Source organism: Castor canadensis, chromosome 8 (assembly GCF_047511655.1).
Source record: "Castor canadensis chromosome 8, mCasCan1.hap1v2, whole genome shotgun sequence".
Taxonomy (NCBI): Eukaryota; Metazoa; Chordata; class Mammalia; order Rodentia; family Castoridae; genus Castor; species Castor canadensis.
Window position 1 is genome coordinate 30721977 of NC_133393.1, and position 26856 is coordinate 30748832.

Here is a 26856-nt window from a genome sequence, read left to right on the forward strand (position 1 = left end):
CACTCTTGCACACTGTTAGTGGGAATGTAAATTAGTACAGTTTCTATGGAAAACATTATGGAGTTTCCTCAAAAACAAAACAAAACAAAAAAACCCTGTCAACAGATCTACCATATGAGCCAGAAGTTCCACTGCTAGTTACAAATCCAAGGGAAGATGTCTAAACTGCTCTTTTTTGTTTAATGTATTCATGGTTTATCTTTTTCCATTCTTTTACTTTCAACCTTCCTATGACTGTAAAAAATGTTTCTTTCCGAGTAGGAAATACTCTGGAATTAATACATATAGGCAAGAATTTTCTCAATGGAACACCAGCAGCACAGCAACTAAGAGATAGCAAAGATAAATGGGACTTCATAAAACTAACAAGCTTCTGCTCAACAAAAGAAATGGTCTTTAAACTGAAGATACCACCCACAGAGTGGGAGAAAATATTTGCCAGCTACACATCAGACAAAGACCGATAGCCAGAATATATAGGGAACTTAAAAAAGTAAATTCTCCCAAAATTAACGAACCAATAAAGAAATGGGCAAGTGAACTAAACAGAACTTTCTCAAAAGAAGAAATTCAAATGGCCAAAAAACTCATCAAAAAATGCTCACCATCTCTAGCAATAAAGGAAATGCAAATTAAAACCACACTAAGATTCCACCTCACCCCTGTTAGAATAGCCATCACTAGTAACACCACTAACAACAGGTGTTGGCGAGAATGCGGGGGAAAAAGGAACCCTCTTACACTGTTGGTGGGAATGTAAACTAGTACAACCACTCTGAAAAAAAATTTGGAGGCTACTTAAAAATCTAAACATTGATCTACCATATGATCCAGCAATACCACTCTTGGGGATATACCCAAAAGAACGTGACACAGGTTACTCCAGAGGCACCTGCACACCCATGTTTATTGCAGCACTATTCACAATAGCCAAGTTATGGAAACAGACGAGATGCCCCACTACTGATGAATGGATCAAGAAAATGTGGTATTTACACACAATGGAAATTTATGCAGCCATGAAGAAGAATGAAATATTATCATTTGCTGGTAAATGGATGGAATTGGAGAACATCATTCTGAGTGAGGTTAGCCTGGCCCAAAAGACCAAAAATCGTATGTTCTCCCTCATATGTGGACATCAGATCAAGGGCAAACACAACAAGGGGATTGGACTTTGATCACATGATAAAGTGAGAACACACAAGAGAGGGGTGAGGATAGGTAAGACACCTAAAAAACTAGATAGCATTTGTTGCCCTCAACACAGAGAAACTAAAGCAGATACTTTGGAGCAAATGAGGCCAATAGGGGAGGGGGACCAGGAACTAGAGAAAAGGTTAGTTAAAGAAGAATTAACTTAGGAGGTAACACACATGCACAGGAAATCAATGCATGTCAACTCCCTGTATAGCTGTCCTTATCTCAACTGACAAAAACCCTTGGTCCTTCCTATTATTGCTTATACTCTCTCTTCAACAAAATTAGACATAAGGGCAAAACAGTTTCTGCCAGTTAGTGAGGGGATGCCGGGGATAAGGGAGGGGGTGGGGGAAGGGGGGAGAAATGATCCAAACATTGTATGCACATATGAATAAAATAAAAAATTTTTAAAAATGTTTCTTTCCTTTGTTTCTTGTTCCTTTGCTTTTCTTTTGGGTTACTTGAACATGTTTTAGTATTAAGTCATAATTTATTTTGTTTTGTTATGTTTTTAGTTATAAGAGGGAGGATCCTGGAGAAATGTGACTGTTCCATCTTGTCTGGAGCTGGAAGTTATTGAGTACATTTTTTAATTGTGGTAAAATATACATAGCATAAAATTTACCATCTAACCATTCCACACATTTAAATGTGTAACTATATTTGCAAGGTTATAACCACCACCACTACCTCATTCCAGAAATTAATTTTCATCACAAATAGAAACTATGTATACATTAAGCAATAACTTCCCATTAACCCTATTCAGCTCCTAGTAACCTGTATTTTATTTGCTGCCCCTGTAAATTTGCCTATTCTAAGTACCTCATATAAGGGAATTTTATAATACCTGTCCTTTTATGTCTAATTTATTACACTGAGATAATATTTTCAAATTTCACTCATGTTGGAAGATATATGAAAATTTTATTCCTTCTTTTTCCAGCTGAATAATATTCCATTGTAAGTATGTACCAAATTTTGTTTATCGATTCATCTGTTGATGGAAATGGGCTGTTTCCCATTTTGGCTATGACAAATAATGTCTCTATGAACACTGGTGTATAGGTATTCATTTGAATGTTGTGTTTTATTCTTTTTGATACACACACACATACACATATATACCTAGAACAGGAATTTCTGGATCATCTTTAGTAATTTAAAATATATATATATGTCTTCCAAATGTTCTATGATGACAAATGGACTAATTTGCTCAGAACTCAGAAAAAAGATGAAGGTAATATTACACAATGCTTTAGAACAGAACATCATTTTAAGGAGTTACCCAAAGGTCTTCAGTTACTGTTATCAACTCCTAAGCCTTTCATTGGTAGGTAGTAAGAGGTAGGTGTTGAAGTTATCAGCGTCCAAAGGTTTCTCTTTTTTGCAGAAAATGCTCTTTTGGGTGAATCAGGATGGAAGAGCCAGGTAAGGGTTCCGGAAACCTTTCATTTGGTTTGATTTGGAGCAGTCTCATTGGAGTTTGTGGAATCAAAAATTACCAAAATTAAAATTCATTGGCATACTGACCTGGTTTATATTATGAGATTTGCCACTGACTAGGCATGTAAACTTAAGAAAATGACATCCTCTTGGGCCATCCACTTCCTAAATTGTACAATATGGGAAGGGGAGAGGCAATGGGAGGTGTGGCAGAATTGGACTGGATTGTATAAAAGACCCTCCATCACTAGACATCTACAACTTGAAATATTTTTGGATTGGTTTCTTTTTAGAGATTAAATTCTTTCTTTTTAAAGTTTGATTTTATTATTGTCAAATTATTGCTGTACTGGGGATACATTGTGACATTTACAAAAGTTCTTACAATATATCATAGTTGAAATAACCCCCATTCATTCTCCTTTACACCCCCATTCCTGGAATAGTTTCAACAGGTCTCATTTTTCCACTTTCATACATGAGTACGTAATATTTTCACCATATTCACCCTTCTACACCTTTTCCTTATATCCTCTCCCTACCCTTCCTACTGGTACCAACACCCCAGACAAGACCTGTTTTACCTTCCTGTTCTTCATTTTTGAAAAAAAGACATCTTATTTGTTTAAGATAGTTATAAATTTCATTGTGACATTTCCATGTATATATGTATTATAACCCAAATTGGTTCATTCTGTCTATTTTTCTGCTTTCTACCATAGTCCCCTTCTTCTGGTGATTTCAACAAATTTAAAACTTCTATATTCATTCTTGTATAGGAAGTATATCAACCATATTCACATTCTTAACTTCCTTCTTTTACCATCCCTTTCCTGTTAGTGAATTTCCCTTAGAGTTACCTGTTTTTCATAATATTGCTTGTATTTGTGGGTCTATATTCCACATTTGAGAGAAAACATGCAGGTTTTGGCTAACTTCACTTAAGATGATGTTCTCCAGTTCCAGCCATTGTATATAAATACCACAGTTTCTTAGTTCATTCATCAGTTGTGGGGCATTTTGGCTGTTTCCATAGCTTAGCTATTGTGAATAATACTGAATAAACATGGGTGTGCAGGTATTTTTATTGTAAGCTGACTCACATTCCTTTGGGTATATCCGTAGGAGTGGGATTGCTGGATCACATGGCAGATCTATGTTTAGTTTTTTGAGGAGCCTCCCTACTGTTTCTATAGTGGCTGTACTAATTTACATTCCTACCAACAGTGCATGACAGTTCCTTTTTCCCCACATCTTCATCAACATTTGTTGTTGGTGGTGTTCTTGATGATAGCAATTCTAACAGGAGTGAGTGGAATCTTCAAGTGGTTTCCTTTATGGCCAGGAATGGTGAGCATTTCTTCATGTGTTTTTTGTCCATTTGGACTTCTTCCATTGAAAAAGCTCTGTTCAGTTCATTTGCCCATTTCTTCATTGGATCATTGATATTTTGAGAATCTGGTTTTTTGTGTTCCTTGTATTTTCTGGTTATTAATCCCTTGTCAGTTGTGTAGCTAGAAAGTTTGTCTACCATTCTGTGAGCTGCTTCTTCAATCTGGTGACCATTTCTTTTGTTGTGCAGAAGCTTTTTAGTTTAATGTGGTCCCCTTTGTCAGTTCTTTCTCTTAGTTGCTGATCCATTTGAGTTCTATTTAGAAACCTATTGCGTATGCCTATGGTAGGTTTTGGGAATACAGCAATGAACAAAGACATATGTGGCTCCTGCTACGATTTAGTCAAGTCCAGGGATAAAGACAGGAAAAATGCAGAGTTTTGGGTTTTTTTTTTTTTCATTTTTTTTTTCAGAACTGGCATTTGAACTTAGGGCTTCATGCTTGCTAGGTAGGTGCTCTTGCCACTTGAGCCACTCTACCAGCCCTTTTTCATGTTGGATTTTTTTTTCCCAAATAGGGTCTTTCAAACTATGCCTGGGACTGGCTTCAAACTGAGATCCTCCTGATCTCTGCCTCCTAAGTAGCTAGGATTATAGGTGTGAGCTTCTGGTGCCCAACTTATATTGGACTTTATTTATATCCTTGTGAATCAGAGATTTCTAGATGACATGGCATTTACATTGAAAGCAGAGTAGTGACTATGAGTTAGCCAGGCAACACGGGATAGATAGGGAGATTATTTCAAGCAGAGGGAACAGCTAAAATGAGAAACATGGAATATTAAAACAAACAAACAAAAAACATGAGAAGCTCACACCAGCCAAGATAGAGAGAGAGGTGGGGAGTGTGGATGTGACCTGGAGAGACAGATGCAAACCAAACCAGGATGGGCATGAACTGAACATGACAGGGAATTTGCTTCCTACACTCACGGATGTTAGGAAATTGTTAAGAGCTTAAAAAGGGAAAAGACATGATCAAAGCTGACAGTTTCAAAAGCTCGTTTGTCTGGGATATGACAAGTATGTTGAAAGTGGAGCTAATGAGAGGAGAGGCAGGAAAGTCAGTTAAGATGTTCCTGCTGTGGTTCATATGAGAGAGATGTGGCCTTGAATTTGGGCAGTGTATTCATTTCAAGGCAAAAGGGTTTGATGTTTTGTGGAATTTGTTGGGATGAGAGGGGATGAAAAGTCAAGGATGTTTCCATGAAGCCCAAAGGGAAAGTGTTTCAAAAAGGAGAGCATTGCTAACTGTGCCAAATGGAACAGAGGTGACTGAAATGCATTGTTTGAGTATCATGATATGAAAGATACTGTTAACCATAGGAGAACACTTTTTGTGGGATGATATAGATAGATGATGGATAGATAGATAGATAGATAGATAGATATAGCTATAAATATAGACCTATATATATATATATATATATATATATAGAGAGAGAGAGAGAGAGAGAGAGAGAGAGAGAGAGAGAGAAAGAGAGAGAGTATTAACTCTTCCTGGAAATTTGGCTACATAGGGACAGGTGGGTGAATACTTAAATGGGTAAGAGGGAGCAGGTAGAGAGGAGAGGTTGAAGAATTAGGATGCTTCTTGAGACTGTGACCTGAAGAAAGACATTTAGAACCAAGGTGGAGGAATTAGTCATTCATCAAATTTGTCTTGCATTGTGCTGACATTTTCTGGCTGATTGTCTCCTTCACTGGGTTGTAAGCTCCTGGAAGTGCGGGATAATTTTTTATTTGACTTCATGTCACCGGTACTTAGTGCTGGACCTTGCCCTGGGCATTGGCTGCACCGATGTATAATTTGTGATTGGAAGGTCTCAGCAAGTTTCCTTTAAGAATACAGTAGTCCCCTTTATTTATTGGGGATGCATTCCAAGACCACCCCCTCATAGATGACTGAAACCACTAAACCCTATATATACTATTTTTCCTTAAACATACATACTGTGATATGATATCCAATGATAAATTTCAATTTATAAATTAGTCACAGTAAGAGATTAACAATAGGTCCAGGTGCAGTTACTCATACTTATAATCCTAGATACTTGGGAGGGAAAGATCTGGAGGATCACAGTTTAAGGCCAGTTGAACAAAAAGTTAATTAGTGAGACTCCATCTCAATCAATAAGCCTGAAGTCATGGCATGGGCCTGTGTTTCCAGCTATGTGGGAGAATGACCCTGGGAAAAAAGCAAGACCCTATCTGAAAATAACTAAAGCAGAAAAGGGCTGTGGGCATGGCTTAAGTTATAGAGCACCTGCCTAATAACCAGGACACCTTGAGTTCAAACCCTAATACTGCAAAAGAAAAATAATAATTAATAATAAACTAGAATAGTTGTGATAATCTCCTAATAAAAGTTATGTGAATATCTTTTCTCTCTCAACTGCCTTGGGGTGGTAGTGTATACACTGGACAAAGGAATGATTGATGTGCCAGGCAGGATACAGCCAGGTGGCAGGAGATTTCATCATTCTATTTGGAATAGCAATTTAAAATTTATGAAATTTTCATCTGCACCTGTTTAGGAAGGAAAAGTGATAAATAGATGTGGGACCAAAAGGTGTTACAGAGGCAAGCTAGTTTAATATCTCTAAGCAGAAAATATGTTGCTTCTTTTCTTGTTGATAAACATTTATGAAACCTGCACTGTGTACTTCTGGTCTGTCTCTTTACTAGATAAGGGCAATAAAAAGACAGGGCTGCGGATGTGACTCAAGTGGTAGAGCACTTTCCTACCCACAAAAAAGGTAAGAAGATAAGAAGATAGCACAAACTGGACCAGTACTAGCTTTCCAGAAAGGTGAGATGGAGAGAATCATGGTTCAAGGCAAATCTGGGCAAAAAGTTCACAAGACCTCATCTCAATCAGTAGAAGCATTGTCATTCCAGCTCTGTGAGGAGCAAAAACAGGAGGATGGAGGTCCAGGCCTGGCCAGGCATAAATCTGAGACTCTATTTGAAATATAACTAAAGCAGAAAAGGTTGGGGGTGTGACTCAAGGGTAGAGCATTGCTTAGCAAGTGCAAGGTCCTGAGTTCAAATTCCAGAATGCATAACAAAATGCAGTCCAGTCCTAGAATTAGGTCAAGTTTCACTGGTGCAGCAGAAGGACAGAATTCTCTAGGCTATAGCAAATAGGGCCTACAAACACATGATTATCTACTTGAAAATGAGTGAAAATGATTTTTATTAACTGCTACAATATCCTGTATAATCTCCAGATGGACCTTTGATAAAAGACAGGTTCAAGAATATGATTTAGGACAGGATTAAGTGGGCTTCCGTACTTCCTATCCTGGGTTTCCATTTGGGGACTTACAAGTCTCCATGTATCTGAGGAGAGATGACTAGGCTTGCAGAGGTGATTCTGAGTCCAACCAATGCCCTTAAAAGTAGCCCCAGGAGAAGAATGGGTTGAAAAAAGTGGAATAATTAGAGATTGTTTACTCCTTATACTCCTCAGGATTACTTTAATTTTAATAACAAGAATATATTCTTATATTACTTGTACACTTTTGTAAATTGAGCAAAGATGATATTATATAGTAAATAAATGTTTTCAGAGAAAGAGAGAGTTAAAAAAAAAGAAAAAAAGAAAGAGCCCCAGGCCTCTTCCCCTACTGCCCCTGCAGCCAGTTGGAAGATGCACTCAGCTAGGGCCCCGCCCACCCACGCACTTGTCCCTGAGCCTGCCAGTGGCGGTCCATGCAGATTGGTTCTTCCTCCCTCTGCTCACACCAGTGGAAACCTAAGAGAAACGGATGAGTAGTTTTCCCTAACACTGACATAAGGGCTGAAGTTTCCACCCGTGCATGAGGCCAGATGGGCTGAGGCTCCTACCCTTGGGCTCTTTGAATATCCCTGGTATTCTTTTTTTTTTTCCTTTTTTACTTATAGAGGTTTGATCTCTGGAAACAAATGAGATGAATATGACAAATATAGGCTCTGTAATAAGATTATAGATCCAGGAAGCCTGGGAAGCTGCAGCATCTAAGAGCAGGCAGAAGAGAAGAAAAACAAAACAAAAAGATCCATGGAGACCAGAAAGAGATGCACCTCAAGTTTCCATAGAGGAGAAAGCTTCAAGGAGGGAGCAGCAGTGCTGAGTGTAATAGGAGGCTCCATAAGGTAAGGGGATCTTGGCATTCCCAATTTAAGAGGTCCCTGGACCTCTGAACAGCAGTTCCAGTGAACTGGGGAGGAGCTAGAGTGGGGAATGAAGCCAAGTTGTGGAGAGTGGAGAGGAGGAAGAAGAGTTAACTAAGAAACTTGGCAGGAGAGAGAGAGAAAATAATAGAAGAGTCCAGCTGTAGAATTCTCCCTGCGGATTCTGTAAACAGTGCTGTAAATTAACAAATGAGAGGGCCCCTGCTAGCACTTTTTTTACCAGCACTGCCTACCTGATGTGGACCTGATTTGAGGGGATGAGCAGAAGGAGTGTGATGGGGGGTGGTCTGGAAGGTTGTAAGATTTCTTATAAAATATTTTTGCCATTTATAAATATCACCAGATTATAGTATGGCTTTTCTTTAGGTGAGAAAATATTCTTTTCATATTTCCTTGATGTGTCTTTCTTTGTTCTCTTGTCTTCATGGATTTCCTATTATATAGAAATTAGTTATCATATACTATTCTTTCTCTCTCTCCCCTCGTATTTCTGTCCTACAGATCCTCAGTTTGGTTTTTGGCATGTTATTCTACTACCAAGTCCTTTGCCAATGTTTATTCTGTCGCTCATGATTTTGCTTAAAAACTCTTTTTGCTCTTTTGCTGCCCCTTCCCCACGCACCTGTTTCATCTCTGAAACACCCTGTTCTTTGATACTTAAACAAAATACTCAATTCTAAATTCCACTCCTGGTAGGAAATGTAATTCCTACACTGCCTTATTGTTTTTTTTTTTTTTTTTCTTTTAAATTGTGAGGTATTTTGTATTTCTGATGCTCTAGGTCCAATTTTCTTTGGCTACTGATCTCTTGGTCACACCCCTTCTTATAGCCAAACCTGGCCCAGATGTGGAACCCATCTCTTCTTTTGTGTTCCCAAAATGGTCTTCATCCCATTCACCTTTGGGGTACATGTTGCTGAGAGTCTGAGGTGGGGAAGGAGGAGATATCACAGCTCTCCAGAGAACATAAAGTTATTCTTAAAGATCCTTCACCCACCCCATCACCAGTGACTTGTCACTCACCACCTCTCTCAGTGGCCCCCTCTCTGCCCTCTTTACCTTCCTGCTGGCTCTTACACGAGTTCCTGGTATTTGAAATCTAAGGTCCTCTTTGTTTCTTTGTTGATACCTTAGATCAAAAAAATGTTGCCAAACCTGTTCTTTTCTTAAGAGGGTGCAAGTTTCTGCCATTAAGATAACATTTTTAATATCCTGATAAAGTAATTAAATTTTTTTTGAAAGTTCTCCCTTGTTTCTTTTATTAAATTCTTAAGAAGAGTTATCTTTGCTCTGGTGCTGTTTGTAATTGTGTCTGGTAGCTGATTTCCCCTCCACATATATATAAGAAAAATTAATTCTTCTCATTTATAAATGTTGTAGGGCCCTGGGTATTGGCAACTGATATGGGTTTCATCATGCATGTCAGGGTTCAGTTCCTTCTGGTGGTTTCTTGCTTCCTTTTTAAAAGTGAGACTCATGTAAAATTTATAAAACATGTAATAAATATGTAAGTTCCAGAAATAAGATATGGGTTCCAGAGAGTGCTGTTTTAATATGAGCTGACTGTAACTCTTCTCTCAGACACTTGCATCACCCCTAGTTGGGAGCAGATAACAGACAGCACTGTCTGCCTTCGTTCGTCTAATCTAGATTCACTTTTGCAATGCGTCTGGTCCTCATACTATTGTCTCTGGGCGATGGTGCACTTGGGCTGTGCATATGATTGCATTAGGACTGGTAAACCAATCCCCAAATTTATAGTCTGTGTGTAGTCGGTCACTGTCCAGTTAGCTAATTGCACACTAAAAAAACCCCTGCAAAGCACCAGGTGCATAAAGCCTGTGATAGTGTTACAGAAATTCTTTTGCATTTGCTGCTGAAAGTGTAAAATGGTACAACCCATTAGGAAAAATTCGTTGCTAATATCTATTAAAGCTAAATGTGCATATACTATTTGATCCAGAAATTCCACCCCTGGATATTTTACCAACACAAATGAATGCTTATGTACACCAAAAGTTACATACAAGGATGTTCATACTATATTTAATCATAATAGTCAAAAGCAAGGAACAACCCTAAATCTAACAATAGTAGAAGAAAAACAAAATGTAGTGTATTTATGAAACGGCAGCCTACATAGCAACAAAAAGAACAAACCACTGCTGTGCATAGCAATATGGTTATGATTTGGGGAGAAAGAGGCTAAACATGAGAGTGTATAATTTTAAGATTACATTTATGTAAAATTCAAGAGCAGGCATAACTAACCTATGGTGATAAGGGTTAGACAAGTGGATGCCATTTGGATGGGAACTAATGAGGAGGGAGTAGGCTGGGGCCCTGAAAATAGTCTGCATCTTGACCTGGGAGGCAGGTGTGTGGTTATATACCCTGTGTGAAAAACTCATAAACCTATACATTCAAAATTAGTGCACCTCCCTACAGGTAACAAATCTCAATTTATAAAATGTCACTTAATGCTGTCTGGAAAAAATGAAGGAAGAATTTGAAAGACCTTCTTTATTTGAAGAAAAGAAAACTTCGAGGGTAAGGTGTTACCTGGAAGAACTGCCTTACATTGAAGTCCTTTCTTTTCTTTTTTTTTATTCACATATGCGTACAATGTTTGTCATTTCTCCCCTCTTCCCCTCACCCCCTCCCTTAACCCCCCACCCATTCCTTTCCCCCCCGCCACACCCTCGCTTCCAGGCAGAAACTATTTTGACCTTATCTCTAATTTTATGGTAGAGAGAGTATAAGCAATAATAGGAAGGAACAAGGGTTTTTGCTGGTTGAGATAAGGATAGCTATACAGGGAGTTGACTCACATTGCTTTCCTGTACACGTATGTTTTCTTCTCCCATCCTACTAACAGACATTTGACTAACAAGAGGAGAAGTGGTAGGATCAGATGTGGTGGTGTGTGCTTGTAATTCCCGTTACTGGGAAGGCAGAGTTAGAGAATTATGGTTTGAGACCAATCCCAGGCAAAAGAACTGGAAAATAAAGAAAAGCAAAAAAGAGGTGGGGGCCTGACTCAAGTGGCAGAGCTCCTGCTTATCAATCATGAGGCCCTGTGTTCAAACCCCAGGACCACCCCTAAAACAGATGTAGTAAAAATTGTCCTCTTGCTTTTTACTAGAGATTTGCCACCAACTAGTTTCCGATATGCCATTTTAAGCATTGTGGTAAACACAAGTCCAGAGTCACATTTCCAGTGTTGACAATCTAATTAGAGACACAATCTAATTAGAGAGACAAGACTTACAATCTAGAGAGAATCTAATTGGAAATTTACAATCTCATTAGAGGGACAAGACTAACATAATAAAAATATTCAGAGACTCAGAATTATTATCCATTTTTTAAAGTGCAAGTTTGGAGGTGCAGAATTTCCCAGGAATTCAGGAGAAAAAGAACTCAGTGAGAAATGAAATAGTAGTTGATTTTAATGGAGGAATAACTTGAGGTGAGTTTTTGAACATCAGCAGGTAGACAAAGACAAGATATTAGATAGTTCTTACTCTGTTTCACTTATTGAAGGAACCATAGAAGACTCCCTTGTGAGTGCTGAAATTGTAATCAGCTAAAAGACCAAGATATTTGTCATAAGAGGGGAATAAACCAAGAAGAATTACAGACTTAGGAGATCTAGGCTTACACTCTAAACTCTGACTAGTCTGAGTCCTCAGGGATCGGAACACAGGAGTATAGGAATCAGAAAGAACAGCCTAGAACTAAACTCTATACTCTAGAGCCAGAGATCCTTTCACCATAACAAAGCAATTATTATTACAGCACTAAAGAAAACAAAGTGTGTTTATAGTGGCTGACTTACTTTCAGAAGAGTACACAAAGTCAGCCAGGATGGATTAAGTCCTCCTTAATATTTTCTTCTCTTAGATCACATTTCTGTGTCTATAAAATATACAGACACACACACATGCACATACACACATACACAATTTCCTAACTGCAACGTTGACAGGGAACTTAGCTTATCTAAAGCACACCGTTTACTTGCTCCACTCTGATGGGTGGAGCTGGGATGGAAATAGAAATGTCGGTAGATTCTTGAAGATGACTAACAGTCACATCAGCTGCCTGAATATTCATGTCACCAGAAGTCTGACTCTCCTGCCGTGCTCTTGTCTGATGGACTTCTATAATTGCTTTCGAAAAGGCTTTCTGGCTACAGGAAAATAAGAACAAATTTGTTACCAATTAAATTGAAATTTACAGGCTTCCTCTATGCTAGAAATTCTAAAGATCATTCAAAAGAAGATTTCAGCCTGACTTTGTTCTATATCTGAGGAGCTGTTTATGTACTCTTTGGCCCTTGTTTACTTGGAAGGAACAAAGGTATGGTTTAAATATTTTCCCACTGAATTAAGTAAAATAATTTGTCTTTACTTCTTCTGAGACTAGGTACAAGAACTGAGAGCTCTTGGTGACAAATGGGGTGGGATTCATGATGTTAAAACAATTTTTGAATATACAGTATTAACCATCTTAGGAATCTCTGATTTGCAACTCATCTACTTATTTGGGTACTGAGCTTGTTTCCTCACACCTAGTCTGCCTTGACATTCTACCTTCCCGAGTCTTCTCTCTCCAACCCCTGACCACTCTCCTATCCCCCTCACCAGTGACCCCTCCTTTTCTGTAGATTTCTCTTATTTTTCCATGGCTTCTGGCAGATCTTGGTTTTTGAAGTTTCCTTCTGTTAACACATCACTTACTGTTTTGCTTAGGACTCAGAAAGCTTTAAGACCAAGAGAGGTACTTAAGCGGGGAAGACTAAAAGAACCTGGAAGACTCAGGTTCTGGACTTGAGGGTGCTCTGGACTAAAAGGCATATTTAATTTATGGGTCACAAGTCTAGTCAGGCTGAGTGTGGTGGCTCATACCTGTAATCCCAGAACTGGGGAGGTTAAGGTAAGAAGATTATAAGTTTGAGGCCAGCATGTACTACATAGTGAGACCCTGTCTCAAAAAAAAGTATAGTCAGTCTTAAAGCACCTATTAATAAAATGTTGAATACTTGATGGGGTACATAAGATTTTAAGGACTAGATTAAGACAATTTTCCAGTTGCAATCTTTCTATAGAGAAATATTGACTACATGACAAGTAAACCTTTAAACTACTACCTAGGCAAATATTGGTGTACATTTTATAGTACTTTTTGTTCTCAAGATGTCAACATGACTTTTTGCTAAGGTCTAGTTTTCAAGTAAACATGAAGCTATGGTACAGAAATTCTAGGAATGGTGGCATGTTTAAATTCCAGGTTCCTAAGAAGCGTTTTGTAACAATCATTGTGGGCTACTCATTGTGATTTCATTTATTCTTTCAACAAACATTCATTGAAATCCCCCTGTGTTAGGCTGTGGGGATACAAAGCAAACTCATGTAGACATATTCCTTGTCTCATGTGCCTTATAATTTTCTAGGAAACAGAGAAGTGAATCTATCTCATAATTAAAATGAATGGCTCAAGTGGCAAGAGCACCTGCCTAGCAAGCGTGAGGCCCTGAGTTCAAACCCCAATACTGCCAAAAAGAAATAAAAATGCAACTATAAGTTTTGATAAGTCATACTAAAGAAAAGGGCGTGTGTCATACCTATAGTAGTATTTGACCTTTTCTGAGAAGTCAAGGAAGACTTTCCAGAAGAGATGATGGTTAAATGGGAATCTAAAGGATAAAGAGAGATAAATACATGAAGAAGTGATCAAAGAAGAATGTTCTGGGTATAGGGTTGTGCCTTCAGGAAACAGAAGAAGACCAGCCGTCATGAGGAGGAAGAGTGTAGTTTAAAATGAGCTGGAGGAAGTGATTAGGGATTGTAACATTAGCAATGGGTTTCATGTACTATTCCTGGATCATAACTCCCTCCCTAAGGAAGGCCCAGAAATGAGATTTTCTCTTCCCCAAGGCAGGTCATAGAAATTCTTATCTTTCCTCTGCCTTGGAGCTGGCCATAAAAAAAAGATCCACTGACGTACTTGTCTGAGAGTATATCTTAGAACCCCATTTCAGAAGGAGTCCTTCCCTATACTTAGGAGGAAGCTATGCTGCACAGAGGCCAAAAGGAACAGACAGGCTTTGCTGGGTCTTGCCCCTCTCAGTCCATTACCATTGATTCAGACCCTTTTTGTCCAATCACGTTTTGACATGGTTGTCCATGCTTCAGTTAAGCCTGTGCAATGAAAGCTCCGTAAAAACTCAAAGGACAAAGTTCAGAGACTCTCTGAGAGCTGAATATGTGGAGGTTCCTTGAGGGTAGGTGTCCCTGGAGAGCATATGGGAGCTCTACATCCCTTTTGTGCTTTACCTTGTACATCACTTATCTTTTGTAATATCCTTTGTAACAAGCTGGTAAGCGTAAGTGTTTCCATGAGTTCTGTAAGTCACTAAAGCAAGTTAATTGAACCCACAGAAGGGATTTGAGAACGCCAATTTATAGCCAGAGGGTAAGAAGCAAAGGAAAACAAGCTGGACATCTGAAGTAGGACAGAGGGTACAGTCCTGGGATCTGGGCCTTCATTCTGTGGGATATGACCCTGTCTCCAAATTGATTTGCAGAAGTGAATTGGATTAGAGGACACCCTTCTCTACAGAACTGATTGCTAAAAAGAGGAGGACCCCTTTCCCGTCCATTACAAAGGGTCATGGCCAACACTTCCGTACCAAGAGGCAAGATAATAAGAGAAGACCATGACAGATTTAGTTGATCATAGTTTTATGTGACCATCTGATGCCTTCAGATTGAAAACTCCAAAGACCCAGGGTGAACTATCCAGTTTTACACTTAGGTTTCATGACATCTGTGTAGATAGCTGATGAGACAAAAAGGATATGAGGTAATGATAATAGACTGAGTGAGGAAACCCAGCAAGAATCTGAGCAAGGCCTGTTTGCTCAGTTTCTTCTTGGCCTCTCTGTGCAGCATTGATTCCTTCTGAGCAGAGGCGGAACTGCTTCTGAAATGGGGGTCTATATGATCTACTCTCAGACAAGAGAACTTCTTTATGACCAGTTCCAAAACAAAGGTGGGAAAAATTTAGAGTACTACTTTTTTTTTTTTAAAGGTTTATGACTGACTTGGGAGGAAAGATGTTCTCATTTCTATGATCCACATGGTGAAGAGGAATTTCGGTTCCTATAACTTGCCTTGGGGAGATTGAAGAGTAAAAAGCAGAAGGTCAGGAGAAGGTCAGAGAGAAACTGCGTATGAGGCCTTCAGTCCTGGATATTATTTTTCTGAGTTCCAATACTTGCTTGGTGTGTGTGGGAAAGTTTCCTACACATCTTATGTCAGGCCATCTGTGCTGTGGGCAATAGCAGGAGAAACTGGGTCTGAGTTTTCCAACACAGTTGGTGACAGGGAAGTGGGGTTTGCTAGAATTGTAACGTGGTTTGGGAAGAGAAAGGATGGAAAGGTGTGGCTAAAGGACCTCTGATTCCTTTTAGGCCTCAGGGTCACTAATGCAATAAAACAACAGCAATGCAACACTAAGTTACTAAAGGTAAATATTGTCAAAGGAATTGTGGTTTATGGGATCATAAAGAAATACAAACTAATAAGAAAAAAAGATGGTTCAATCCTTTGGTTATCTATGATAGCTACAATGAAATTAAAAGAGACAAAGTCGCACTATGTATCTCAACTTGGCACCTGTCCTGCATCTGGGATTCTAGGATTGCTAGGATTATAGGTGCCATCCTCTCTTACACAAATGACTTTTGCGTCCCCCAGCACCAGGCTGAGCCAAGTGACTCTGGCCTTTCCATCAGTCTTTATCTTAATTTATATGCCTGACCATTGCCTCCAGAAAATTTCCTATCAGAAGTTTATCTGCTTTCTTGCTTTTTAAATTTCTCCAAATTGAAGTATGTATATCAAACTTGCTTAGAGCCCCTTAATGTTGGAAGACCAGAAGAGGATCCTTTTGGTCCATTTAATCTTCAGTGGTGCTGTATTAAAACCTTTGTTTCAACCCCACCTGTCAATATTCATTTATGTATACAAGTTTCTAATAACTTCTTAAGAATTTCTACCTGCTGAGCTTGATCCCATGATTCTCCATTTTCTTTTTTTCTCTTTATTTCACCCTTGCCAATTCTTTTTTTAAATTCATTTTATTTCTTAATTTCCACCATCCTCTAATGAGTCCTTTGAGTCCCTCTTTGTTTTTTCTCATTCTCTTGTTAGTTAACTTAGCATCTATAAGACCCATGAGGGGAAGCTGAGAAAGCAAAGTTGGTATGCCTTTTCCATCTGTTCTCAATTTTGCAACAGTAATGTTATGTGGTGCACCCATGTGTAGGGGGTCTCTTTTAATCACAGCATTTACCATGAGTTGAGTCAAGGGCATATTGAACAGGTGAATATCCTTGTCACACATCACACTACTTCGTCTAGGGAGCTCCACTTGGCATTTATAGGGGTAGATAAACAGTTCTTTTTCTTGGGTAAAGATATGTTACACTGGCTTTTATCCAGTGTGTCAAGAAAAGGGAATAATCTCCTATGTGTCAAGCTACCTAGCTAGTCTAGATAGCTAGCTATCACATATAGCTAGCTGTGAATGTTCCAGAGTAAGCTATGAATCCTGCATCAACCTAGACATGTTCTTCTTTTCTGTGGTGTTCATAACTATGATACTGCCTCTAAACTAGTTACTCTTCAATCCATTTTAGTAAAGGCTCCTCAAGAAGCTGATGATACCAATCTACAAAATGCAACCATTTCTTTACGCTATAGCTTGTGGTTTCAACAGTCTCTTGGCTTTAAACTTCCCCCAACATTGAACACCTTCCTGTTGTGCCTGCATAATTTCCCCTTGGAGAATGGCTCTGGGGCTAGTGACCAAAACTCTGAGTCACTAAAATCTGGGTGTCTTCAACTTGTGTCATAAAGATAGGTGACAAGATCACTTCTGGGCATACTCAGTTTTCTCAAAAATGTTTTAGCTGCAATAAAAGAAAAGAAAACTTTGAAAGTATGTTAATATAGGATTTTCCCCCAAAAGGTACCTGCCTTACTTAGCAAGCTAACAAATTCCTCCCTGAAACACTTTATTCTTTATTCTTGAGGGATTCAAGGATGAAAGTCATGCTTCTGAAACTACTTCTTGCTGGACTGGGGTATAATATCTCTTAGTTACAGAAGTGAAATTCTCTCTTTTCCTCCTTTTGCAGGGTGGGGATCAAAGCCAGGGCTCTGCTTGTGCATGTTAGGCAAGTGCTGTACCGCTGATCTACATCCCCAGCCCTTGGTTTCTTCTCACAGTCTCACCATGTATCTCAGGCTGGTCTAGAATTTGTGGTCCTACTTGCACTAGCACATGCAGGGATTATAGCCCTATGTGGAGCCTAAACTGGGGTTTAGGGCAAAATCCTATGAATGCCTCCCAGTGACAGCCACTGGAATTTTGGACTAGAGAATTTGAATGGTTTATACAAGATCATACTTCCTGAGCAATGCAAGATGGAGATACTTACAGGCAGGAAGCTGCTTTTCCCAATGACCAATTCTGAAACTGAGAAGCTGGTAGTTTCTCCTTTCACCTGGATAGTGCCCTATAAACAACACTCAAATGACTGATCAAGGGTTTGGGATTTGTCAATGGCAGTTTCAGGGCAAATGGACAACCTCCTGTTTAGAACGGTGCTACTCTGGTAGAAGACATTAAAACGAACCAATTCAGTTGGCTGAATTGATTGCTGAAGAATTGAACAGTAGATAAAGCTCCTATGTTTGGGTTTTCACTGACACATGGACAATTGCCAATGGTCTAGCTATATGACCAGACTGAAAGGCAATAGAAACCTGGCTATTAAAGGGATGCTTTTATGGGACATGGCCCTATGGAAATGTGAAGGGTACATTTAAGTAGGATATGTTGATGCCCATCAGAAGAACTCCTTTCTAGTTTGGAAGATGACTGAAATTGACATGCAGGTGTGCTCACTTAAGGTGTTGAGCTGGACCCATGAAGTGAATGAATGAATATTGGGGAGCTACTGCAATGTAGAGATGGGCTGAATCTAGACCTGTCCCTTTCCCTCACTTTCAGGCTCACAATGCCACTCAGAACTATTCTTTCTGCCAGTGAAAGAGACAGAGATGGCTCATGGGTCTGGATGGCAAGCTCTGGATGGCTCATGGGTCATAGTTGGGAAGCAAGACTGATGCTGGATTAGCCCTGAGGATCTACACAGGGGTCTTGGCCAGAAAAGATAACAATTATGGACTGCACTTTCCTCATCCAGCAGAAGATACAAATACTCAGGTTGCTGCAGAAGATTCAGAAGATAGTGCATGAATTTAGATGGCCAAATGTAGTTTCTATAGAGCAAAAAACACCCAGTACATAGCACAATGTAAGACAATGGGTAGACACAGTAATAGCTTTTTTTTAAAGGGGGGAATGGACAATTTAAAAATTTGATGTCTAAAATGAGTGATGTGCTAACTTGCACATCTTCATGAGTATATGTTCACACTTGGCATGAGTGGAACTAAAGGAGTGTTCCACGAGATATTCCTGTTTTCCTGATGGATCTGGGAAGAGGGGTGGGAGATGATGCTTGTGTAACTATACAATTCTTGCCAAAGGAGATGTAATGACTTTTTTTTCCTTTTTCCCCTGTATCATCTTAAGCCCCACCCCCATACCAAACACAGCAGTCACAGGGGCAGGGCTGTGCTACAGGGCTATGCTGCAAGTGCTGCTGTAAGCAGGGATGATTCCTAAGCAAGAACCATGTCAGAATTCCTAAGAATCATATGATGCCTCCATCCCATCTGGCAAAATTGGGGTTAAGAGTAAATGCCACTCTGTTGCCTGGTTGTAAAAGCTGGCCACGAGTTCTGCACCCATGCAACCTCACCTCACCTCACCTGAATGAGAGTGGGCTGAGAGTGAGGCACTGGGAGACTAGTACCGCTGCTTACTGTCTAGACCAGTGCAGTGAGTACACCTCATGTCCCTTCCAAAGGGGGAAGAATTTGTGTATAAAAAAAGAGAACAAGAAAAGTAGTTCAGGGTACAGGAAGGAATAAATAGGTTATATAATGAGGGGAATTCAACATTGTATCAATGCCTTGAGAGAAGCTCAGAGTAAGAGAATAATATTATTTCGAAGCATAATTATACCAGATGCCCAGAAGGGTGAAGCTCTATGTGTATTAAGACCACTTCTGCTTTTGGAAACCAACAAGGTTGAATGGAAGCATTCAACCCTGAGTGGCCTCACCCTGGAAAAAAATTTATACAATATAATGATGGACTGGACTTATTATTAATGACTAACTGGAATTCTAGCAATGTGGCAGAGTCTTTTGAGTTATATATCACTTTGCTATAAGATATCTGTGTTCAAAAACTAGGGGGTGGCCTGTGGTATTTATTACACACACACACACACACACACACACACACACACAGCTTCATTTATAGCTCCTGGCTCATAATTCCCTCTTTAGTGCAGTCCATAGAAACTAGGATTTCTCTTCCCAAAGACAGGTCACAAAAACTCTAATCTTACTTCCACCTTGGAGTTGGCCATAAAATATTTTCTGACTTAGGTTGTCTAAGAGTGTATAAGACCCTCTTTCTGAAAGGTCCTGCTCTATACCAGGGAGGAAAATAATAGTGCACAGAAAGGTTAAAGAGGATCTGGACAGACAGATCTTGCTGGGCTTCCCTGCACAACCTAGTAGCATTATATCAAATTCTTTTTATCCAATCACATTTTTTACACTGTTGTCATGCTTCAGTCACACCTGTATAATGAACCCTCCATAATACCCCAAAAGGACAAATGGAGATTTCTGGAGGGTAGCACTACCAGAGAGGGCATGGAAGCTCCATGCCACTTTCCCCATAGCTCACCCTAGGCATCTCTTCATTTGTATAATTTGTGATATCCTTTACAATAATCAATAAACATGTTTCTGTGAGTTCCATGAGATATTGGAGCAAGTTGAATATGGAGAAGTGGCTGTGGGAACCTCAATTCATAGTGAGTTGGTCAGAAGCATGGGCAATACAACCTGAATCTTGGGACTAACATATAAAGAAGGACACCAGTCTTGGGGACTTGACCCATTAGCCTGTGGAATCTGAACTGGACTGAATTAGAGGACACTCAGCTGGGGTCCACTGCTGCACCACTGCTTGATTGCTTGGTATAAAGGAAGACTCTTTCTACATATCTGGTGTCAGAAGTGATCTGTGTTGTGAGTATACAATAGCTGAAACTGAGTTGGAGTTTGTTTTTCCAACACAGGGATCATTATGTATGGATCACCTCCTAGGGCTTTGTAGAAATTTTTTGTTTCTACTAGAAACAATGGCAGGATACACTTGCATTTTTTGAGATGTGGGAGAGAAAGGTTGACAGAGTAGAATTAATTTAAATTCCCATTTTAAATGTTATTTTAGTCACAGTGAAAAGATCAAATTAGAGAAAGAAAGAATGCAGGGTGACCAGTTATGGTGCTTGCAGTGGTTCAGAAAAGCAATAATGGTGGCTTAGGTTAGAGTAGTAGTGGAGGATGATTGTGAGATAGACTTAAAAGGTGAAATTGATGTGTTTGACTTGAACATGGGATAGGGATAGAAAGAGAGATGTCAAAGATAACAGGGTGTCTTGGGGACATTGAAGGTTGAGTGGTGTATTTTGAGTTGGATTTTGTACATACTAAATCTCAGGTATCTTTAAGACATCCAAATAGATATGTACAAAACACATTTGGCTATACTTGTACAACTTTGAAAACGTCAAATGAAGAGGCACTTAATACCACCATAAAACAAAAGACCCAAAACAAACAAAAAAGAAGTAATAAAACTGAATCTTACAGAACTATATATTTAATAATCAGGTAGAGGAAGAATATGTCTACAAAGAATGGTCAGACATGTCTAAAGAAAACTAGTAAGTAGTAAGCTATTATGGTGCAGAAACAACCACAAAAAAATACACTTTTCTTAAAGAAAAGAAGAAAGAGAACTTACTGATCATACGCAGGTTGAGATGTAATTTTCTTTTTCTAAATAAGAAATATTTGGGAAGTATGAAAGTCAATTACATGCCATTCATGAAATGACAATATTATAAGGCTAGGATAGCAAATCATGGTGACCAGAGGATAAATGTATGGGTGTGGATGTCTGTGGAGGGAGGGACTAGGAAGTTCCAGCAAAAAGGTTCCTTCGTTGTTATAGAAGAGTTATATATCTTGATTGTCATGGTAGCTGTACAAATCAGTACAATGCATGAAAATTCATAGAACTATACACATACACACAAGTGGATGCATGTGCAAATTGAAGACATCGAAATAAAATTTGAACTTTAATAGTATTGTGCTAATGACAATTTCCTGGGGTTTTTTTTTTTTTTGAGACAGGGTCTCACTACATAGCCCAGGATGTTCTTGAACTCAGACTGATCTGGAACTCATGATATTGGTACCTCAAACCTCCTGAGTGCCAGGCTGCAGGCATGAGCCACCACGCCAGGCTTAATTTCCTTGTTTTGAAATACAATAATATAGTTATATAGGATATTATTTGGGGAAGCTAGTTGAAGGTTAGATGGAATTCTGGACTTCTTTACAAATTCATGTAAATTTATGATTACTTTCATCAAAAGTCAATGAGAGGAGAGCTATGAAATTTACAATGAAAAAGATGCCCTGGAGAAATGTCTTTTTGTTTAAAATTAGTCCTTAAAGTGTAGCTTAATTATTATTTTATAATTATGATTCATGCTGACTATATGGCAAGCACTTTTCTTATTAAAGTATACTTCAGAATACCCAGAACTTGTCACTGAAAGTCACCCTCCAGAGGCTGTTTGGCTGACTTAAAAAGCAGAAGAACCTTCTTTGTTGATTACATAGGGACACAGGAGTAGTCTGCTCACTCCTGAAATTGTTGCTTACGATTATACATCAGAACCAGTGAGGGGTGCATATGTTTTGTGTGAAAAGGCATGTTTAAAATACCAGTTTCCTGGATATTTTTCTTTGTATAACCTAGCATATATAGAGAGCAATTCTAAAAAACATAACTGAAGAACGTATAGAAAGCCAACCCAAGTTCAACACAGGTCAAAAACATTACTGCCGTCACCTACCTGTCAGGTGCTCCTTTCTTTTTTATGAATGTATGACTCACATGCCATAAATTCACTTAAGTATACCATTCAATGGTCTTTAGTGTATTTACAGAGATATCTAGCTATGACCACTATCTAATCTAGAATGTTTCATATAGCAATCAGTCATTCTCTAGTTTCATACATTTCCCCATCTGTTCCTAGAAACCTCCAATCTACTTTCTTCCTATGTGCATTTGCCTATTCTGTACACTTCATATGAATGGAATCATGCAGAATGTACTGTTTTGTGTCTGGCTTTTTCCACCTAGCATATTTTTCAAGATTTATCCTTATGGGAGCATGTATCAATAATTCATTGCTTTTTATTGTCAAAAAATATTCCATTGTATGAAATGTATATTCTTCTTTATCCATTAAGCAATTGATAAACATTTAGGTTGTTTCTACTTTGGGACTATTATGTAAAATTGCCAAATGAATATTCATGTGCAGGTTTTTGTGAGGACATGTTTCAGTTTTTTACCTAGGAGTAGAATTGCTGACTCATATGAATTCTCTATGTTTAACAAGTAGAGAATCTGTCACACTTTTTTTTTCTCTCCCTTCCTCCCTCACTCCCTTTTCCTCTCCCTCGTCTCTCCTCCCATCCCTTCTTCCTTTTCTCCCTTCCTTTATATATTTATTTCTTTTTTGCTAAATAACTCAGGGTGACCTTGAACTCAGTTATCCTACTGCCTCTACTCCAAGTGTTAGGATTATAGACATGTGCCAACATGTCCAGTTTGTCACACTATTTTCAAAAGTCCCATCAACAATATATATTGGTTCTTTTTTCCCCACATTCTCATCATGTTATTCTGTCTGTCTGTCTATCTATCTATTCATTATCTATCATCTATATTTTAGCTTAAACCAACACAAATTTATTACCTGCCAGGATCTAAAATCAAGGTGACAATAAGAGAGAACCCATTTCCTGGCCCTTTTTTCAGCTTTTAGCAGTTGCCCACATCCCTTGGTTTGTGGGTTGTTTCTTTCATCCTCAAATATCTGTGATCATTCTTCTAGTCATGCCTCCCTCCCACTTTCCTCTTCAGCCTCCGTATACTTTTTAACTATTTTTCATTTTAAATTAATTGCCACACTTCTACATATCTATGGGATACAGTGTGCTATTTCTATACACGTACATAATTGTTATAATCAAATCAGAGTGGTCAGCACGTCCATTACCTCAAACATTTATCATTTCTTTATGGTGAGAACATTTGAAGACCTCTTTCTAGCTATTTTGAAGTAAACTAAAACTTACTGCTAACTACAGTTATCCTACTGTGCTACAGAACACCATGTAGTTATGTACTCTTTGTCCTCTTGTACTCTTCTCAGCCTCATCTAACCACAATTCCTCTCTTTATTTCTATAGGACCAACTATTTTAGCTTCCATGTGAGTGAGATCATGCAGTTTTTGCTCTTTCATGCCCAGCTAATTTCACTTAACATAATGGCTTCCAGGCTCATCTATGTTGCTACTAAGGACAGGATTTCATTTTTTATGGTTAAATAGTATTCTATCATGTGTGTGTGTGTGTGTGTGTGTATCCACATTTTTAATCCATTCATTAACTGATGGATATTTAAGTTTTTTTTTTCCATATCACCAACTAAAAGATGGACATTGTCAAGATGGGAAGGACTTCCTCCTCTGTAGACCTGTTAAAACAGTTCTCTAATAAAACTTGTGCATGATACTGCTATCTAATGGTCCTATTTTTTTTTTTGGTCAGTTTACAAATTCTTGAATTCACTCCCTACAATTTTTTTCTACAAGTTTTATAGTTTAGCTATTACATTTAGGTTTGTGATTCAGTTTGAGTTAATTTTTGTATATACTTTGGCACAGGGTAGTTTCTATCCTTTTGCATGTGGCTATCCAGTTGTCCCAGCATCATTTGTTGGAAAGGTTATTCTTTCTCCCATTGAATGATCTTGACATCTTTGTTTAAAGTGACCAAATGCACATGGATCTGTTCTGGAATCTCAATTTTATTTCACTGATCTAATATGTTTTTCCTTATGACAGCACTACACTGTCTTGATTATTTAATGTTTTAATCAGTTTAGAAATTGAGAAGACTGAGTTTTTCTGCTCGGTTGTTCTTTTTCAAGATTGGTTTGACTATTTTGCATCTATATCAATTTTGGAATTAGGTTTTCAATTTCTGTGATGTGGATAAAAATTGCATAAATCTGAAGATAAATTTGGGGAGAATAGCTGTCTTTAAGTCCTCCAATCCATAAATAAGGGATGTCTTTTTCTCTATTTAGATCATTTCTTCCAACAAAATTTTATAATTTTTCCATTTACAAATCTTGCACAACTTTTGTGAAATTTATGCTTCTTTATTCTAGATTTTTGGTGGTATTGGGGTTTGAACTCAAGGTTTTGTGCAGGCACTGTACCACTTGAGCTGTGCCTTTAGCTTTTTTATATTCTTTTTGATGATATTCAGAATGAATTGTTTTCTTAATTTTTTCCATTGTTCATTGCTAGCACATAGAAGTGCAATTGGTTTTTTATGTTGATCTTGTATTTAAAACTTTACTGAAGTTGTCTGTTAGATTAAGAAATTTTTAGTGACTTTCTTAGGATTTTCTATACATAAGGTCATGTTGTCTGCAAATAATTTTATACTTCTTTTCCAATCTTGATAACTTTAATTTATTCAGCCTAATTTTCATGATTAGAACCACCACTAAAATGTTGACTAGAAGTGGGAACAATAGATATTCTTGGTTTTTTTCCTGATTTAAGGGATAAAATATTCACTCTTGCCCTTAAGTATTGTGTTACATCTGGGTTTTTTCATAGATTCCCTTCATCAGATTAAGTTTGTAAAGTTTTAGTTTTGTTTGCTTTTAGCCACAAGAGGGTATTCCTTTTTTCTTCAATTTTTCTGAACCTGTTGAGACTGACATGTGATCATCTCTTATTCTATTAATATATTTTGTTGATTTTAGATGTTAAATCAATCTTCTTTTCCTAGGATAAATCCCACTTGGTCTGGAAGAGTTTATGGAGAATAGATATTAATTCTTCTCTAAGTGTTTGTTAGAATTTACCAGAGAAGTCACTTGGTACAGGCTTTCCTTGTAGAAAGATTGCTCTTTTCTTTTTTTGGTGCCAAGGGTTGAATGACTTGTACATTTTAACACGTGCTTTCTCACTGGGCTATATTCCCATCTGTAGAAAAATTTTAAACTGCTAATTCAATCTGTTTACCTGTAATAGGTTTATTCAGGTTCTCTATTTCTTCATGAGATAGTTTAAGCAATTTATGTTCCCCTAGGATATATGTTTTTTGTGGCCTTATATCCCATTTTTTCTTAATAAATTTCATTTGTGAAAGAAATTCATGTTTATAGCAAAATTGAACAGAAAGTATTCCCTCCCCCATGCAGCACACTTCTTTTACTGTTACTACCCCACACCAGAGTGGTGCATTTCTTATACTCAATGAACCTGTATTGATGCAGTATTATCACCCAAATTCATAGTTTATATTAGGGTTCATTCTTAGTGTTGCACATTCTAAGGGTTTTGACGTGTCCATCATTATAGCATTGTATATGCCTAATAGTTTCACTGCCCTAAAAATCTCGTTATTACCTGTTCATCACTCCCTCATCCCTTCCCCCAAGCAGAGAGTATTTCCAAAATTTTGCCTGGAATGTTAGATTATTGGAATCCTATAGTAGACTGTCTTTTCAGACTTCTTTCACTTAGTAACATACATTTAAGATTCCTTCATGTCTTTTCATGGCTTCGTTGCTCATTTCTTTATGGCACGGAATAATTTCCCAGTGTCTGGTCACTTTCAAGTTTTCAATTATGAATAATGCCTTTAAGTGCATCTATGTGTAGATTTCATTGTAGACATTAGTTTTATTTTTTATTTATTTATTTTAATTAATTTATTTTTTCTTTTATTCATATGTGCATACAATATTTGGGTCATTTCTTTCCCCTTCCCCCACTAGACATTAGTTTTAAATTCATTTTTGTAGATACTAAAGAGCACAATTGCTGGATCACATGCTATGAGTATGCTTAGTTTTGTAAAAAAAAAAAACCAAAACACCAAACTGTCTTTCAAAGTGGCTGTACCATTTCATATTCCCACCAACAATGTGTGAGAATTCCTGTTGCTACACAGCCTCATTAGCATTTTGTGTTGTCGGTGTCCAGACTTTCTCCATTCTGATAGATGTAGTGGCAGCCCACTGTTGTTTTCTTAATGACACATGAAAATGACTGTCTTTTAATATGCTTCATTTACCATCTGTTTGTCTTCTTTGGTAAGATGTCTGTTCAGATATTTTGTCTATTTTTTTTTTTTTTTTGCAGTACTGGTGTTTGAACTCAGGGCCTTTCTAGGCAGGTGTTCTTACTACTTGAGCCACTCTGCCAGCCCCTTA

The 26856-nt window shown here is 38.1% G+C and overlaps 1 protein-coding gene across 15 annotated transcripts in view; it reads left to right on the forward strand.

Annotated features, from left to right (window-relative positions):
- Positions 1-26856, forward strand: part of LOC109687273 (cytidine monophosphate-N-acetylneuraminic acid hydroxylase) — a 300528-nt gene that overhangs the window by 201042 nt on the left and 72630 nt on the right. For 2 of the 15 annotated variants that reach the window (XM_074082752.1, XM_074082745.1), the window contains exon 1: positions 8039-8188. The exons of 7 other annotated variants lie outside the window; for them this stretch is intronic. Coding sequence is in view for 4 of the 8 variants with exons in the window: in XM_074082741.1 (XP_073938842.1) it covers positions 8094-8188 (95 nt within the window). In the remaining 4 variants the exon portion in view is untranslated. Of the gene's footprint in view, positions 1-7957; positions 8189-8381; positions 8405-12105; positions 12593-26856 lie in introns of those variants that run through there. 6 more of the 15 variants (XM_074082741.1, XM_074082748.1, XM_074082755.1 and 3 more) reach the window with 6 other exon arrangements.